We start from the raw sequence: 18,111 nt of genomic DNA, 5'->3' as shown, positions 1-18,111 counted from the left end.
TAGACATCTTTATGCATAGATATCTTTATTCAGCCTTTATTTTCTTTTGAATTATTTCCTGAGAAAATATTCCTAGAAGCAGGATAGCTGAGTGAGAAGACAAAGGAAATGTCTGTGATTCTTGATGAGTCAGTCATGCCCACGTTGCCTTTCAAAATGGTTATATGCATTTTTAGGCCTCCAGTCAAACTTAGGGGGGTACAGAATCATCTGAAGAGCTTATTAAAACAGATCCTGGGCATGGCCCCAGGTGGGACCTGAGATTCTGGATTCCTAACAAATGTTCAGATGCTGCCACAGCTGTGGTGCAAGGAGCCCACTTTGGGTAGCCCTGAAATAAGAGACATCGTATCTGATTATGATGAGAATATAGAGCCAATTGAAAAGTGTCCATTCATCAAAAGAGTCAGCTAATGTGGGGAACTACAAAATGTGATATGGATCCATAACATAAACGTTTAATTTACTATTATGCCAATCTTGCAGTTAAAGTCAAGGCCTTTCCTGTGAGTATGATTCTGCTGATTACAGTTACAAGTCTTTTTGTTTGTTTCCCTAAACTCTATCTGCAATATATGTTTTATGATTTCCAGTTTTAATTTGGTTTGGTTTTTAATATAGTGAGACTTTAAAAAATGTAAAGCAATCTGAATGCTAATTCCCCCTAGATCTTTATTTTCCCCAGTGTGTTAGAGTTTTTCCGCTAGGTAATTAATAGCAGATTTTTTGTTTGTTTTGTGTTTTTGTTTTTGAGACAGAGTCTCACTCTGTCACCCAGGCTGGAGTGTGCCATGGAGTGCAGTGGTGTAATCTCTGCTCACTGCAATCTCTACCTCCCAGGTTCAAGCGATTCTCGTGCCCCAGCCTCCTGAGTAGCTGGAATTACTGGCATCTGTCCCCTCTCCCGTCTAATTGTTGTATTTTTAGTAGAGACGGGTTTTTGTCATGTTGGCCAGGCTGACCTCAAACTCCCAGCCTCAAGTGATCTATCTGCCCTCCTCGGCCTCCCAAAGTGCTGGGATTACAGGCATTAGCCACTGCACCTAGCCATAGATTTTTGCCTAACGACCCCTTATTGAATCTTTCCAAAGCATCAGATTTTGTTTTCATAGAACAACTACATTCATATTTCATAGGTTATGTAAGATTAATTAAATTACGTAGTTAAAATAACAAGTACAGCTGGCATAAACAGGTTTAGGAATAAACATAAGTGCCTCTAAATTTTGAAGTTCACAGCTGAAGCAGGAGCAGAAGTACAGAGGGGCTAGAGAAAGAAACCTATTACCCTGGAGCATGCCATGGCATTGGTCTGTGTGTTTTATGATGGATAATGGAGAGCCACAATTAATTCAGTAAATTGATTAAGTGGAGATTGGTAAAGAGATCATCTACTGTATATAATTTCATCACAATAATGAAGTCATGGCAATGTTCTGGGATTTCCTTAATCAGGTCTTCTAGATCTAGAGTTTATGGTTATGTCAGGCTATGTGTTTATGGTTCCTATTCAAAGTAAAAAAAAAAAAAAAATCTGTAGTTGCATCCATCGGTACAATTGATAATGATTATATGCAAATATATTTTATAACCAACGTTTAAAAATATGCACAGATTTGCACTCATTGTTTCCTAAGCAACTGATTTTCTATGCCAACATTTGCATTTTTCTCCTTAGAAGCCTGCTTCAATTGTACTTTCTTTTTGGGATTTGTTTCAAAGTAGGGAGGAAGCCGTTAGCATCAGCCTGGGTTCTGTCCTAGTGAAGAGGCAAAGCCCTGTGGAGAAACGTGTTTTGCATGATTTGCTCCGCTCAGCAGATTTCAGCTACCTTCTTGCACAGTGAAAAAGCCAAGCCAGAGATGAATATGGATAGTGTGCACAGTTGGCAGTGCGTCCAGTTTAAAAGCCAGGCTGTGTCTACCGGTTGGCAGGAGTTTCTGAAACAACTGAGCACTTGGAGAGCTAGATCTTATTTTCAGTGGCTGATTTCCTTTGCCTCATTTTTCCCCTCTATACCCTTCCCCTGCAATGCCTATGTATAATATTATGATAGTTATTGTGCTTATAGAATATTTTTTAATTTGAAGAGGCTCTGTTTTTAAAATCCTAAACTTTCCATTGAAAAGCATACAACTACCCAAAATAAGACTATAAATATTGGCATGAGAGACATATTTACCCAAACTAGATTTTCTTATATTGATGTATAAAAATATATACTCATTCAGACATGGTTTTATAAAAGATCACTATTTGAAAATTATTCAGTTATTGATTTGGAAGAATTTATGTGATCCTAATATCCTCTTCCTTCATAACATTATAAATATAATTTGAGTACCTGAATTCATTTTTATTCAGAGCAAAGTAAGGGAAGAAATAACCATTATTCATATTGTAAAGCCTGACCACAGATTATTTAAAGTCAAGCTAAATCATCATAAAGAGCAAATGTTTTAAAATCAGACATGATATAATGAAGAATGGAAACTCAGAAGAAGAGAGGGTAGGAAGGAGATGAGGAACATAAAACTACATATTGCGTACAACGTACACCACTTGGGTAATGGGTGCACCAAAATCTCAGGCCTCACCACTATACAATTCATCCATGTAACCAAAAACCACTTGTACCCTTAAAGCTATTGAAATATATATATTTTTTTAAATCAGACCTCAGTTTAAAGTTCAGCTCTACCACATTTGAGCTGTGAGAGTTTGGGCAACTTGCTAAACTTGTCTGAGATTTGGTTCCATTTTCAGTAATGTCTGCATAATAATATCCATCTCAGAGAGCTACTATAGCTTACTGAAAGAAGTACTGGCACAGTCCATACTCAAGTCAGTAAGTGGGGACTATTTTTATTCTAATTACCTCCAGAAATCACTTTCATTGCATTCATTCTGATCCTTGATCAAGATATGAATGAGTGATAAATAAGCATTGATGCTTAGGACAGTCACTGATTTTGAAAGTTTGATATTATGCTTCATCTGAAATTATGCTGGTGATTAGAACTATCACATTAAACATTGCCATGGTTTGTCTCAAAATTTTTGAATGGTAATATTCAGTGTATATTCTCTACCCCCAAAAATACTGCTCATGCTAATGTGGGCCCTCTGCACTTCAGGAGTTTTCCAGTCCGTTAGCTGCTGGCTGCTGCTCTCCATCCTTCAGTGATGATTCTCTCTCTAGTCATAGTAACTTGGTCATGAAAGTGCTGAATGAGGCATTCAGGAGAGTCTGAATTAACTCTGTTTCTAGTCCAAGTTGGGGGAACAGTAGAATGAAAGACTAAGAATGCCAGATTGGCTTTACAGTTGAGAAGCTGGGAAACTTAGACAAATTAATTTGTCTGAGCATCAGTTTCCTCATCTGTAAATGTCCATTTAATGCTTACTTTACATAGCTGTTTTAAGGATTAAAGGAAGATATATATATATAGATACACACACACACACACACGTTTTTTTTAGACAGAGTTTCACTCTTGTCAGCCAGGCTGGAGTGCAGTAGCACAATCTTGGCTCACTCCCACTACAACCTCCACCCCCCGGGTTCAGGCGATTCTCCTACCTCAGCCTCCCAAGTAGTTGGGATTACAGGCACCCACCACCACGCCCGGCTAATTTTTTTGTATTTTTAGTAGATACAGGGTTTCCCCATGTTGGCCAGGCTGGTCTTGAACTCCTGGCCTCAGGTGATAATGCCTGCCTCAGCCTCCCAAAGTGCTGGGAGGCTTGAGCCACCATGCCCAGCCTAAAGGAGATAATATAGTTAAGAACTCACTAATAAGTTTGCACCTCGTGAGGCCTAGTGAGTGCTATCAGCTTTCATTACTATTTGAATATTTAAAAAGTTAATTTCATCTTTAACAATGGCCAAATCTTTTGGAACACTTGGGGCTATAGGTGTTTTTCTCCCTCACTCCGGATTTTGCCACCATCCTGCCTTCAGGAGCTTCTGCATTTGTCATCTTCCATTGCTGCAGGAGTGTAACTCAGGTTGAATCCAGTGGTTCTTGCGTGGATCCAAAGCTCTGGCATTCCTGAAGCCACTACCCAATCCCCCGGTCCTCAGCAATGCAAGTAATCCTCTTGAAAGAAAATCTGTTGTTTTGCCTTGATGACTTCTGAGTCCAAAGTAAATGATGAGAATTGGAAGACCTGGCTAGGTAGGGCCTGAGAGGAAACCCTGAAGCAAAGCAGTAGAGATTTATGAGGATTTCCCGGAAGAGCTAGAGGTTTGCAAATCTGTCACACATAGTTTTCAAAGTCTACTTTATATTACTACCTTTTAGTCAATCAAATCAAAATCAAAAGGCTACTTTGTATTACCACCTTTCAGTCAATCAAATATACAGCATAAATATTAATGATTTCTTGCTTGGCTTAGGGAATCTTACTCTAATATATAGCATACTTTGGAGACCACAAATCAGTACTTTATCTTCATGGGCTCCAATCTGTGTTAAAAAAAAAAAAAAAAAAAAAAAATTCCAGGCTGCAGCTTGTCCTAGTCAAAGCAAATTACCTTATACAGCCTTATTACTGAGTAAATCTGTCTTTTGAAGACAGATTCATATTTTGCCTTCAAAATATATATTTAGTTCACCAGTGTTAAGCCAAGCTAAGTAATTTGCGGTAGCTTTTTCTCCTAAAACCTAGATTAGAGTAGCAGAGATGACCCAAGCCAAGCTCCCAAGAGTGATGCTGGCTGTGCTAGGAGCAGTGGAAGGAGGTGTGTTGGCAAGAAGCTGCAGCAAAAGGACCTATGATAAAAATTACTTTTCTCTTTTTTTCATGCTTGATCTCATAAAGGGGTGGCTCTCAAGCTTGAGTGTGCATCAGAATCACCCAGAAGATGTTAAAACACAGATGATTAGGCCCCTCCCCGAGAGTTCCGATTCCTATTGGTCTACAGGGTAGGGACTCTCAGTCAAATGCAAACTTGAGAATTTGCATTTTTAACAAGTTCGCACATGATACCAAAACTGCTGGTCCTAGAAATACACTTTGAGAAATGCTGTCACAAAGGAACCTAGTTTTGAGACTTAAAATTGTCACTTAGACAGATTTGAATTCTACTCTGAAACACTCAACAATTGCTTGGATATCTCATGGTACATCATTGTGTGATTATTACATAAAATGACCAGGCATTAATAAGAGAGCTGTAGAGAGTGTTGTTCAAATGGTTTACTTTCTCAGGCCTGTCCAACTCCAAGAAATTTAGCTGTACTTAGAATTAATTCCATCACTTTTAGTTGAAGTGAACTTTGATTGACCTGCACATGTATGCCTTCCAAAGGCTCACTCCCAAATCCAAGCCTCCTGTTTGGCCACAGAAGCAGCTGCCATTATGGATTCAAGCCAGATAGTGTTCATTTTGGTAAACAGGCGGCACTCAAGAAGCCTGGAAATAACGTTGCAGATAAGTAATGCAGCAATTTTGCATCTGTTCCGTGCTTCCATTAATTTTCTTAACTAGAGCTGAGCAGAACAAACAAGTAGGCTTGCCCCTATTCCTGTCTTTCACTAATCGTTGTAAACCTTCTGTTGTGATATAAAAGCTGTTTATAATATCATTAGCATCTGCGTAGGCTCACTTTGAAACTTACTGGTGATTCTACATTTTTCTTTCTCAGAAATTTCTCTTCTAGTTAAACACCCTAGTTGCTCCTTTCTGAGTGTTCTACACGGGAACAGCCTCAAGGAGAGCATATCTAGGAGTGCTTCAACCTCCAACACAGTCTGAGTATTCCCTCCTAAATGGCAGCTATTACCCTCCTCCTAAGCTGCAAGGCCTCACAGATGCCAGTTGAGTTAAAGCCCAAGAAGGCAGGTGGAATTGGCAGTCGAACCTGAAGCTGACTCAACACCCCTGGCATGGTGGAGGGAGGAAATTCTAGGTTTGCTGATCCTCACAGTGGCAGCCAAGGTTGTATTCTCAAACTTTGAATGAAATTGGGTTTGCATCACGTGTCTTGAAAAAGGAAACTAGACCTTGGCATAGCAGGGAAGCTGACTCGAAAAGCCCTCTTGGAGATCTCAGCCTGGGAACCAGTGACTGCATGCTAATATTCATTCATCCTTCTGCTCACTTGTTCAAGCATTTACTGAATTCCCTTTGGTACCAGACATAGTTCTAGGCTATGGGGATATGAAGATTAAAATCTCTGTTTTCAAGGTGTTCTTATTCTAATGAAGGAGCAAATAGCAACATCCTTCATAGAGTGAAAGGTATGTGCTAGAACACACATTCTCAAAGGAGACAAAATTTGGTTCTTAAAAATTGATTCTTGTGATATCTTAGATATTGTATTATAATAGTTTGTGGCCCTCCAAATCTCAATCATACCTGATTGAATTCTAGTCCTTAATATTTAATTTCTCTTATTAAAATAATCTAACTCTTTATTTGAGAGCAAGAATAAAACTAAAAGTTTAGAAACACCAGAAGAATGCACAGGAGCTGTGGGTCTCATAGGAAGGCCTCGAGCCCCTCCAGCAGAGCCACCAGGAAGCCTTCCTGAAGGATGAGACTCTGAGCCAAGCTTTGAAGTAAAAGTAGAAATTCTACAGGAGAACACGTGGGAGAAAGGTGTTTGTGCACAGGGAGTAACAGGTTCAAGGGCTAAAGATGTTAAGAAAGCGCTATTTAAGGAATCGCAGTGGTTCTAATGAAGAGAGAATTTAGCAGGTTGGATTGGGATGGGAGGGATGGTGTGACCCTCTGGAGTCCAGCTCTGTTCCAGCTCAGCTCTTGCAAAGGGGTTGTATTTTATTCTCAAAGAACTGAGGAACCATTAAGAAGCTTCAAGTAAGAGAGTAATATATTCAGATTTATGTTTTAAAAATATTCTAGGAAGAAAAGAGAAGAAATTACATGTTGACAGCACTGGTGAAAACAAAAGTGGGAGGAGGGGCAAAGGCTGGATCCCAAGCAGGAAAACTGTTTAGGAGGAAACCATTGCTCTGAAAAACTGGGCAGAGCCAAGATGAAGTCCTCCGCGAGAGCCAGTGGCAGCGGGATGCTCCGGAGAGGTTGCCTTGTGGGCAGATGGGCCGTATGGTCTGGAAACGACTGTGTGTGGGCAGCCGCCACCACCATCTATGAAAGCAAGCCAGAATAATTAAATACGTGTTTACACAAGGCATCCACGTAGGGCTTTCTAAGGGAACTGATATCATTTTCTTTTTCAAAAGCTTGTTATTTAAATTCAGAATATATACAAAAATAAAAATAGCATGATGAACACTGTGCACAGTGTTAACAGTGATTTGCTTAAAACCAACCTTGCTTCATCTCCACTCTCAGTCTGGTTTATCCACCTCACCAGTGGAGTTATGAAAAAATTCCAGGCATCATCTCATCTTGTAACTATTACTAATGTATGCCTTAAACATACTCTTTTAAAACACATAATTAAATAACATCATCAAAATATTAGCAATATTTTTATTATAAAATATTCAATGTTCACATTTCCCAGGTACATATAAAATCCTAATTAAAATCAACTGTTTTTTTAAGGCAATCAGATATAGATAGATAGCTGGCTTTTTTTTTTTTTTTTTTTAAGATGGAGTCTCGCTGTGTCACGCAGCCTGGAGTGCAGTGGCAGGATCTCATCTCGCTGCAACCTCCAACTCCCTGGTTCAAGCAATTCTCCTGCCTCAGCTTCTTGAGTAGGTGGGGCTACAGGCATGTGCCACCATGCCTAATTAATTTCTGCATTTTTAGTAGAAACACGGTTTTGACATGTTGGCCAGGCTGGTCTCGAACTCCTGACCTCAGGTGATCTGCCTACTTCAGCCTCCCAAAGTGCTGGGATTGCAGGCATGAGCCAGTCATTGTGCCCGGCCAGTAGATACCTTTTTATAACAGTTGGTTTTAATTAGAATGCCAAGTGATCTACTCATTGCTTTTGGTTGTAATTTCTCTTAAATATCCCTTTTCTTTATTTATTTATTTATTTATTTTTTATTTTTTTTTGAGACAGAGTCTCATTCCGTTGCCCAGGCTGGAGAGAAGTAACACAATCTTAGCCCACTGCAACCTCCACTTCCTGGGTTCAAGTGACTCTCCTGCTTCAGCCCCCTGAGTAGCTGGGATGACAGGTGCCAGCCACCACGCCTGGCTAATTTTTGTATTTTTAGTAGCAACTGGGATTCACCATGTTGGCCAGGCTGGTCTTGAACTCCTGACCTCAGGTGGTCTTCCCAACTCAGCCTCCCAAAGTGCTGGAATTACAGGCATGAACCACCATGCCTGGCTAAATCTCCTTTCTCTTTTGTGTTTCTGGCAGTTTATTTATTAAAGAGATCAGAAATCAGCTTCCATTTCTGTCATAATTTAAATAGAGCATCACGTCATCCTGTTTCCACCCCAGTGTGATCACAGGAATGTGTCTTTCTTAGTTAAGATCTACCATTTTCTAGATTTGTATCTACATCACTATCTAAATTCATTGGGTGCTCTAACAATTGCCTTCTAGTCATAGCGAGGACTCGGATGCCAATGAAAAAAGTCTCCAAATAGAGCAGGCTGAAGCAGACTATCGTAAAGCCATTTACTTCATCTCTGGCATTATTTTGTCATCTTTGTGTCGCAGATCACATTGTCAAAAAATAACATGAAATACTCACTCTGGGTTGCCTGAAGAACGAGCTGAGTAGAACCAGGTGCCCCCCTTCTCCCAACGAATGGGATTACCCCCAACTTCCCCTTCCCATGGACCAATGTTTGTTTTCATCTGGACTGCAGTTTCAATAGACACTTCCCACTGGTTCCTGGGCCTCTAGGTCCTGGGCAACTATCCTTCTCCCCGAAACCCATAAAGAACTGATGCCCCAATCCAAAATGCTTGGTACCCATTGACAAGTTTGTGCTCATGCTTGCCTTATACAAAGAGCAATAAGGGGGTCAAGGTCTTTCCTATGGCTTACATACCTCCACTGAATGGCCCACAGAGTGCCCAGCAGTAACTAATGTTTAACTGTGCCAGAGGTTACTAATTGAATGACTCATTCAGAATTTCATCCCGAATATAGTTGATGAGGGCTGCAAAGTACATGTAATCTATCCAGTAGTACTCTGTTCATTGAGGTCAAAGCCAGCTCTGAAAGATGACAAAATACCATTCTGTAGGAAAATTTAGACTTTGACCTCTGCCCATTATTCAGTTACCCTCTATCTTGATGCTTCTCTCAGGAGCTCTTAGCAGATCATCAGCAGCCTGTTGGCCACAACTTCAGCAGCAGCCCAGAAGAAACTTGTGAACCAGCAGACAGAGCTGTTTTAGGCTTGATGTGGAAGCTTCTCAGCTGCTAACTTAAATTTGAGGCCAATATTGAAGATTTTGTGCCCTAACATGTTGACTTAAGCATTGCAGTGCGTAGTGGATGGTCTTTAGTTCTGAATGTATGGAGCAAATACATTCAGTAGAGTGCTCAGAAAGTAGAGGTGATGGCTGCATTCAAAACTCCCAGTCTATGGCCAGAAGTGAAGTAAGCACTGACGGGAGAGGACACATTGCTTCCCACATTACTCTATAGACCTTCCATTCTATATTCATCCTCATTCTTCACTGCACACACAAATAATTGAATTGTTAACTCAAGCTTTTCTTTGCCTCCTTATTTTAGGGTTTCATATCATAAATGAACAGCTGCTCACTGCAAAAATGTGGCCATGTTAGTGCTTCATGAGGATGTAATGTGACTATAAAAGCTATTTTGTGAAAGTAGCTACTGAACCATTTCATTGTATCCTTAGGTGCAGCAATGAAACAGTTCCTTAACCATTCACAGCTCCCAGGCCCAGGGAGTAAAACAAGAAATGCCCAAGAACTTTAAGCATGTCAGAAGCAAATAAAACTCTTTAAATTCTGAGGCTTATTTGCAACCCTGACACCATCACAATACACACCATGTTGAAGGCGGCCCATGACATCTTTCCGGCCAGTGCTTCAGGCAGAACACATTCACAAGTGACTTCTGCCATAAAAATGTTGAATAGCCAAAATTAGTTAATGACAGTGAGGCAGCCTGGTATGTGCTGTTAAAGCACAGCTTACAACAGTTTTTACTGAAAGAGGAGAGATGCTATTCAAACCTCCACTTCAATATCAGTGAATTGACTGGTAGAACTCACATTTGAAGACAGTGGAATGATGTGTAAGAGATTCTAGATTTCTTGCTGTTGTCTTCAAGCTTACTTATCTAAGTTCCACTTAACCATATATATGTTATCATTTGTCCAATCCTTAGCAAAAATCACTATTCCATATCAAAAGTTAGCTTGCCTGTGAAGAAAACAGAAATAGCGTGTTCTGATGTCTTCTTTGTTACTGCTTGACTCTCTCCTTTCATATTCTCATGCCTCCCCAGCCACATGTTTATTTTGCAGGTGTTTACTGCACACTTACCAAATGCTAGGTAAGCACTGTCCTAGACATGGACACAGTTGAAAGGTCCTGCAGCCCCAGTTGGGAGGATCTCACAGATTTAAAACATAAGTGATTAGGCAGTGTTCCTCTTCCCTGGCACTGACAATGACTATATCCCTGCATTTGAATGTAAGATCCTACTAATGAAATGCTACTTCCCAAAATAATTATTTTCTGAGACATAATGCTTTGACAAGGATGTTTTGAATTCCTACTTTATTTATGAATATATATATGTGTCTTACTCTTTTGCTTTTTCCAAAGAAAACAATTACGATTCCCTGGCATTTATTGCAGATGAGCAAGAAAGTTCTGGAGCGATTATTTACACCGTGGAGCTTAAACGCTATGGGGGGCCCCTTGGCATCACAATTTCAGGAACTGAAGAGCCGTTTGATCCTATAATCATTTCAAGCCTCACTAAAGGGGGATTAGCTGAAAGGTAAAATATGAAGTAACTGTTATAATTACCTGTGTCTGAGATGGGCTTCATTCCTCACAACCACATAAAAACATGCTCCTCTTTCTGTGGTTATCTGTTGCCTTTTAAAAATCTGCACAAAGAATTGATCTTAGAGCTTGAGAACTCTCAGGCAGAGCCCCGACTTGACTCTGAAGGGCATCTTACAGACAGTAAAAGATGTCATGGGCTTGGCATTGATACTACTCTCTGAAATACGTAAACTGACCACAATTGACTGAAGGTGGGTTTGTATTGTGTCCATTTTGAGAGGAGGAACCTAAAGTTCAGGGAGGTTGAATGGCTTGTCCAATTTTCATTCAGCAAACACTTGCTGAGGCTCTGTTACTTGACAGGTGCTATGCTTAGCTGCTGTGTTTTCAGGAGAGGATGATACAGGTATTGTCTTTGAGGATTATGGGAAACAAAGCGTAGTGATCCGTTTTAATAATGTCTTAACATCTGGAATGTCCATTTTTTCCTTTGGCAATGATGCACACACACAGTGACCCACTACACCCTCTGCTAAACTGCATTTCTTTCTGAGAAGTGTTGTCAGACATATAACAAACCCTATAAGCAAATCTGTCCTCCAGTAACCTAGCTCAGGAATACACAAATGCATTGTTCCTGCTAACACTTGGTTAGCAAAACAGAGACACAACATTGCAGAATGTTTGGAGCCGCAACGTACCTTAGAAATTAGAGAGACAGTCCTAGGAATCTCTGTTAGAGAGACACAAAGAACAGATTAATATTGATCTAATTCAGCAACCTACTGGTAAAGTGTTCATGGCTTACAGCATAGATCTTTTATAAACTAGAGACCCTTTATGAAAGAATGAAGAGGTTTTTTTTTTTTTTTGCTTCAGGGAAAAAAAATTCTTGAGAATTGATATAATGGTAGACTTGCTAAGCAGCCCCTCGTAACCCAAGTGAGCCCGTGTCACCTCTGTTGCCCCAATTGCTGCTGCCCGGCACAGCTGCCACTGCAAGATGTGGCCAGAGCACTGAGTCACAAGCTCCCCTGGGAGCTGGGTAATTCCTCACTTATTGCATTTCAAGTGAGCCAATACAACAGGAGGCTGGCAAGTGTGAGTCATACTCTACAGCTATGTGATCCACTCTTCCATTGTTATAAAGAAATACCCTTGGCTGGGCAATTTAGAAAGCAAATAGGTTTAATTGGCTCCCAGTTCAGGCCTTAACATCTGCTCAGCTTCTGGTGAGGACTTAGGAAGCTTACAGTCGTGGCAGAAGGTAAAGGGGGAGCAGATGTCTCACATGGCAAGACTGGGAGGAAGAGAGAGAAGGGAGAGGTCCCACATGCCTTTAAACAACCAGATCTCATGAGAACTCAGAGCAAGAACTCACTCATCACAAAGGGTACGGTGCCAGGCTATTCATGAAGGATGTGTCTTCATGATTCAAACACCTCCCACCAGGTCCATCCCCAACACTGGAGACCACATTTCAACATGAGATTTGGAGGGGACACACTTGCAAACTATATCAACAGCCTTCAATCCCATGTAGAGTTCTGAGTTTTCATAACATCCCTGAGCTTCCCAGCTATGAGTCTCCTCTTTTCCCAGCAAGTGCTTCCAAAGATAGATATGGTAAATATCAGAATTATATGTTCTAATTTGCCAGTTCCGAATTTGGTGAGAGTGGGAAGAGAAGGGGGAAAAAAACGGAGGTTTATTAGTTTATTGATCAATGAATTTATTTTCTTTTCCACATTTCAAGCAGTGTGCTGGGCCTCTTATGTTTGTTTTCCTGTTGAATCCTCAGGGCTTCCCTGTGAGGTGATTATCTCCATCATAGATGAGGAAATTGAGCACAAAGAGGTTAAAATAAAATACCCAGGTCACACAGCTGGTATGGTGGAGTTGGATTCAAAGGCAATACTAACTGATTCCTGCATCCAGCCATTTTCAGTGTTTAGAATCATCAGTAGGGGAGGCCTGATCATATCAGGGTCCGGCGAGTATCCCCATCTCTCTGAATCTCACTTCTGGTGAGCTGCGTACTGAGTGTGTTACACTTAAAATCTGTAGAAAGAAGGGATGCTCCATGCTACCCATCGCTACATTTGTCACTCAACATTGTTCATTTTCTTGGGAGTTTTAGGGGACTTACCCAGTGGCTTGGCTTTCTTGGAATTTAAAAAGCACACAAGTCCATTTTAACAACGAAATTAAACGATTTTTAAAATTTTATTGGAAACTAAAAAGTAATCCACAACAGATGCAGTTATCTTATAACATTGCCCAGGAGAAAGCAAGGAGAAGGGACTTATGGAGACCCTTGCCAAGTCTTTATTATGATGAATGTATATGGTATGTCAGGGAATTTATATTCGGCACCATGCAGCGATTATTTCTACATCTCCTGTTACTATTTGGCGTTTCAGAACTGGCGCAATCCACATAGGAGACCGAATCCTAGCCATCAACAGCAGCAGCTTGAAAGGGAAGCCTCTGAGTGAAGCCATCCATTTGTTACAGATGGCAGGAGAGACTGTCACCTTGAAAATTAAGAAACAAACAGATGGTGAGTAGTGCATTGGAAGTCACAATTAAGGATTTCCAGTGCATTTTCTTCCTGGAAAGAAAGTGCTAGTGTCTGTGTGTAGTTCCAGGGAAACAAATCTCCAGCCACAGAGTATTTGGTATATTTTTATTTAAATTTACTCCGATACTTAAGCTCCTTTCCTTTCGATAAAGCCCAGTCGGCATCAAGCCCCAAGAAGTTCCCCATTTCTAGCCATTTGAGTGACCTGGGGGATGTGGAGGAGGACTCCTCGCCAGCACAGAAGCCAGGCAAGCTCTCTGATACGTACCCCTCCACAGTGCCAAGTGTGGACAGTGCTGTGGATTCATGGGATGGGTCTGCAATAGACACCAGCTATGGAAATCAAGGTATGTCTTTACTTTGGGGACAGTGGACTCATCACTGTTGAAGCCCATGCTTCTCCAAGATTCATCCTCTGCTCCATGAGGAGAGTATCTTCATTTAACTTGTGTCTGCTTCAGTGCAGCCATATTCATATTGAACACATTGAATACTTGTATTCAGCTGGCCATGCATTTTTTTCTAGTGCTTATGAGGTACTAGCATTTACCAAACACTAAAAGGCCCCCATTAGATCTACTGATGGCCATGTACCGCATCCAGAGCTTGTCCTTCAAGCTTAGATTAATATGAGGCAAACCATACAATAAAGTGGTTTCTTGAATATAGGCCCCATTGTCTTATTTTTCAACAAGCTTTCCACAAAGATGGATTGGGGAGTTCTGAAGAGGTGTATAAGAGATTAGCCAATGATTTGTGACTCATTCCTGCCTACTCCTGACTTTCTTTTTTCTTTGAGAGATTGGGTCTCACTCTGTCACCCCGGCTAGAATACCCTGGCACTATCATAGTTTATTACAGCCTCAAACCCAGGGATCTTGCTGCCTTAGTAGCTGAGACTGTATGCACACACCACCACATCCAGCTGATTTTTAAATTTTTTGTAGATATGGGGTCTTGCTATGTTGTCCAGGCTGGTATCAAACTTCTAGCAAGTCTCCCACCTTGGCCTCCCAAAGTGCTGGGATTATAGGCATGAGCCACCATGCCCTTTCCCTGAATGTTTATAATTAGAGAGTTATAATCACAGTATAGGAAAGTATAGAGCAGATTTTTCTTCATAGGTGTCATCGTCATGTGAAGAAATACTGTCTACATTAAAAGTTAAGCCTCACTCATGGAATATAAACACATAAAAAGTGTCAGACTGAATACACAGCATGGTTTCTTTTAAAAAATGTTTTCTTCCCAGTGATCCATAGCACCAAAAAGAGAAGTATGTCAAAACTTCTTGGTTTTTCCCCCTCATCTGGGCCTTACCTTCTCTCATGTCCTGTATAAATTCCAGCCCCTGAATCTTTTGTTTGCTCTGGGTTTCAGTCAGTCAAATAATAAAATACATGAACAGTTCAGAGAACACATTTGTGTGTAAGGGCTGCGTTGTCACTGAGCTCACTGTACTTTTAGGAGAGTCTGTATCCAGTTTGCTCTCTCCTGGCTTTCCTAGTTTCCTTCTCTCAGCCTACCTACGTTGTGTCACTCTCTTTTAAGTCCTCTGGTTTAAAAAAAAAAAAAAAATAGCAGGGAGAAAAAACTGGAAAAAAATGAAAAGAGATGATATTTCCAAGTTGTCAAGTTGTTATTTTCATCAGAGATGATACTGGAGTTGAGTGGAGAAAATACTTTGAACACCTAAATAGAATTGGGGCTTTAATTTATCTGGCAATGAATTTTTCCAAGTCATAATAACTTGTGACAAGTTTGCCTAAGCCACCAAATAACAGACCTTCTGACTGTCTGAGAATTGTCGGGCCACCAGAACACACTGGGTGAAGGACAGAAGTCATATTTGATCAGAGTAGACTCAAGTTTATTTATCAACATATTGTGTATTGGTTATTTATTCATGTATTATTTGTTTGTGTATTGCTTATTAATGTGGAGATATTTTTGTTACCAGAGATTTTTGTGAGGGCGCTATTGATATGAATGAGTTCTGCCCCGTAAGGTGGTCCATAAGACCTTAGCTACTCCGTTCCTTGAAACCATAGTAACAGGACCATGAGAAGCAAACTGAATATAGGACCTGCCCCTCACTAGCAAAAGATGAAAAACCATTTGTTATTTATGAAGCATTTTGAAATTTTGAATCATAGTCATAATAGTACATTTTGCATTCACAATTTAGACATTTTTATGAGTTTGAGGGGAACTAAGGGATAAGTAGAGACAGTGGCAATCAGGATAGAATCAAAGTACTCCAAGATAATGAAAAAATAGTAATAATCCTTTATATATGTAGAACACTCTAGCGTTTACAAAGCACTTGCATGTAACTAATCCTCATTAATTCTTGTAACGAACATGGAAGTTGAAGGCAGGATTTCAGTGTTTGGAAAGGGTTTAGGAGTCAGCTAGTCTGATGTCCAGTGCAGCCCTTGATGCCAGATCCTTCCTCGTGGCACGCCGAGACACGCTGCATGGACTTGAGCGCCCAAGGTAGCAGGTTGTTCCTTGTGCTGAGGCATACCCCCCCTCAGTCTCCACATAGCTCTGATGACTCAAAAGCTCTCACTTGTATTGAGCTGCAGTGTGCCTATTAGTCCTAGCTTTACCCTCAAGGACATTCTGAACTAGACTAAAGCCTCTTCTGACAGCCCCTCAAATACTAGGAGACAGCTGTCAGGTCTCAGTTGACACTTTTTTTTCCAGGCAAAATAGCCCCAGAACTTTTAACTGTGCCTTCTATAATTTACTGAAGAGTATTTCCATTGTCCTGTGGGCCTCCTTTCTGAATGTGCACCAGTTTACCTGCATACCTGTTGAAGTGTAGCAGTCAGAAAGGAAAATCAGCCTGACAACCCAGAGCAAAGCAAGTTTGTCACTGACATCACTGAGGACAGGAGAACTGATCTATGACGCCTACCTCAACATAAGAATTTTAGTGGTCGTGGCACATCTGCCATTCATTTTGAGATTATAGTTTACCAAGATCTCAAAGTCTTGTGAATGTTTTTTTTTTTTTTTCTTTACTTGTGATATACCACCTCTCTCCAGATTGTGCTTGTGAGGTTGACTTTTTAAAAGCAAGGTACAGCTGGGCACAGTGGCTTAGGCCTATAATTCCAGCACATTTGGAAGCTGAGGTGGGCAAATCACCTGAGGTCAGGGGTTTGAGACACACCTGAGCAACATGGTGAAACCTCATCACTACTAAAAATACAAAAATTAGCCAGGCATGGTGGCACACACCTGTAATCCCAGCTATTCAGGTGGCTGAGACAGGAGAATCGCTTGAACCAGGAGGCAAAGACTGAAGTGAGCCGAGATAGTGCCACTGTACTCCAGCCCAGGCAATAGAACAAGACTATGTCTGAAAAAAAATAAAAACAAAATTAAAAGCAAGGCATAGAACCGTACTTTTATTTTTCCTATTCAGTGTTACGTTGTGAGATACAGCTTATCTTTCCAACCTGTCCCTCCAGCCTCTCAGCAGGCTCTCTGCCTTGTCCCAGGAAGCCCCTGCACGTTCTCTCTGTTCCCATTAAGGCTGTAATAGTTGCTTTGTTCCCAGGAAGCTGTTGCGCCTCCATAATGTACATCTTCCTCCTGGGGCTGGAAATGATGTCTTTGCAGCCACATTCCTTACTGTTCTCTGCTTCTTCTCTAAAATGTCAAGCTTGCCCCACTCATTCCTTCATCCAGTATGTAATGACTGGCTCAATATCAGGTCCATAGACCATGTGGGTACACTGTTAGGCAAAGGAGACATGGTCTCTGCTCCGGAAGAGGTTGCCCGGCTGAAGGGCCAGTCAGTTGACAGGTAAACAAACAGTGGCCCTATCACTTCACTAGTGAAAAGAGAAATAGAATGGAATGAGAAATGCTGGTGGGGGAAGTGGGGATGTGTTTAAGGAAGTCCCACAAGGGGCTGACCCTCAATTCCACTGTGTAGCTCTAGCATGCTGACTTCTTCCAGTTGGCATCAGGGTTAGCTTCTTTCACTCCCTGTTGTCTTACCCTTTAGATTTCTCATGCCCTTCTGCCTTATCAAAATCTTAGGCATTTGGCCTCCTTGTATCTTATTTATTCTTCCTTGAACTCTGAGAAAACCCTATGACTGTTTTACTTGGGCTTAACAAAGGTCAATACAAGAGGAGACTGGCAAATTGGTGGTGGTACATAGACTGCCATTCTCATGGGCTGAGCAGCTCTTGTGCTGTCTGTAACTTTTGACTCTCAACTCAGATAGTTACGTTTCTATCTTATTTTTCTCCTTTTTGAGGTCATTTTGATTATTTGTGCTCTCTTAGAAAACAAAGTTATTTCAGCCAGATGTCAAATGTATTTTCATATAATTAATCTATTAACTCTTATATTTTCTGTTTCTATGTTATATCCATAATATTGTTCCTTAACTGGTATATCTGTGGCTTTATTATTTTCCCCATGATTCCCCATGATTCAATTAGTAACAGTTTGTTTGATTTCTTTGTTTGGTTTTTATTTTTTCCCCAGACAACTGACTCTTGCATTTATTTATTAGTTATACTCTGGGGTTTTTTTCCCCACATAAAATTTTACTTTTAATTTGATTAACTCTTTCATTCAGTT

At 40.7% G+C, this 18,111-nt stretch overlaps 1 protein-coding gene across 7 annotated transcripts in view; it reads left to right on the top strand.

Annotated features, from left to right (window-relative positions):
• The window catches only part of GRIP1 (glutamate receptor interacting protein 1), a 180,299-nt gene that overhangs the window by 124,488 nt on the left and 37,700 nt on the right, over positions 1 to 18,111 (top strand). For all 7 annotated transcript variants that reach the window (XM_037733987.1, XM_017515844.2, XM_037733989.1 and 4 more), the window contains 3 exons: positions 10,758 to 10,902; positions 13,337 to 13,476; positions 13,650 to 13,844. In XM_037733987.1, the coding sequence (XP_037589915.1) occupies positions 10,758 to 10,902; positions 13,337 to 13,476; positions 13,650 to 13,844 (480 nt within the window). The remainder of the gene's footprint in view (positions 1 to 10,757; positions 10,903 to 13,336; positions 13,477 to 13,649; positions 13,845 to 18,111) is intronic.

The sequence above is a fragment of the Cebus imitator genome, unplaced genomic scaffold (genome assembly GCF_001604975.1).
Source record: "Cebus imitator isolate Cc_AM_T3 unplaced genomic scaffold, Cebus_imitator-1.0 Scaffold562, whole genome shotgun sequence".
In the NCBI taxonomy this organism is placed as follows: domain Eukaryota; kingdom Metazoa; phylum Chordata; class Mammalia; order Primates; family Cebidae; genus Cebus; species Cebus imitator.
Note: the sequence above shows the minus strand (reverse complement) of the source record. Positions and strands in the feature narration are given on the sequence as shown.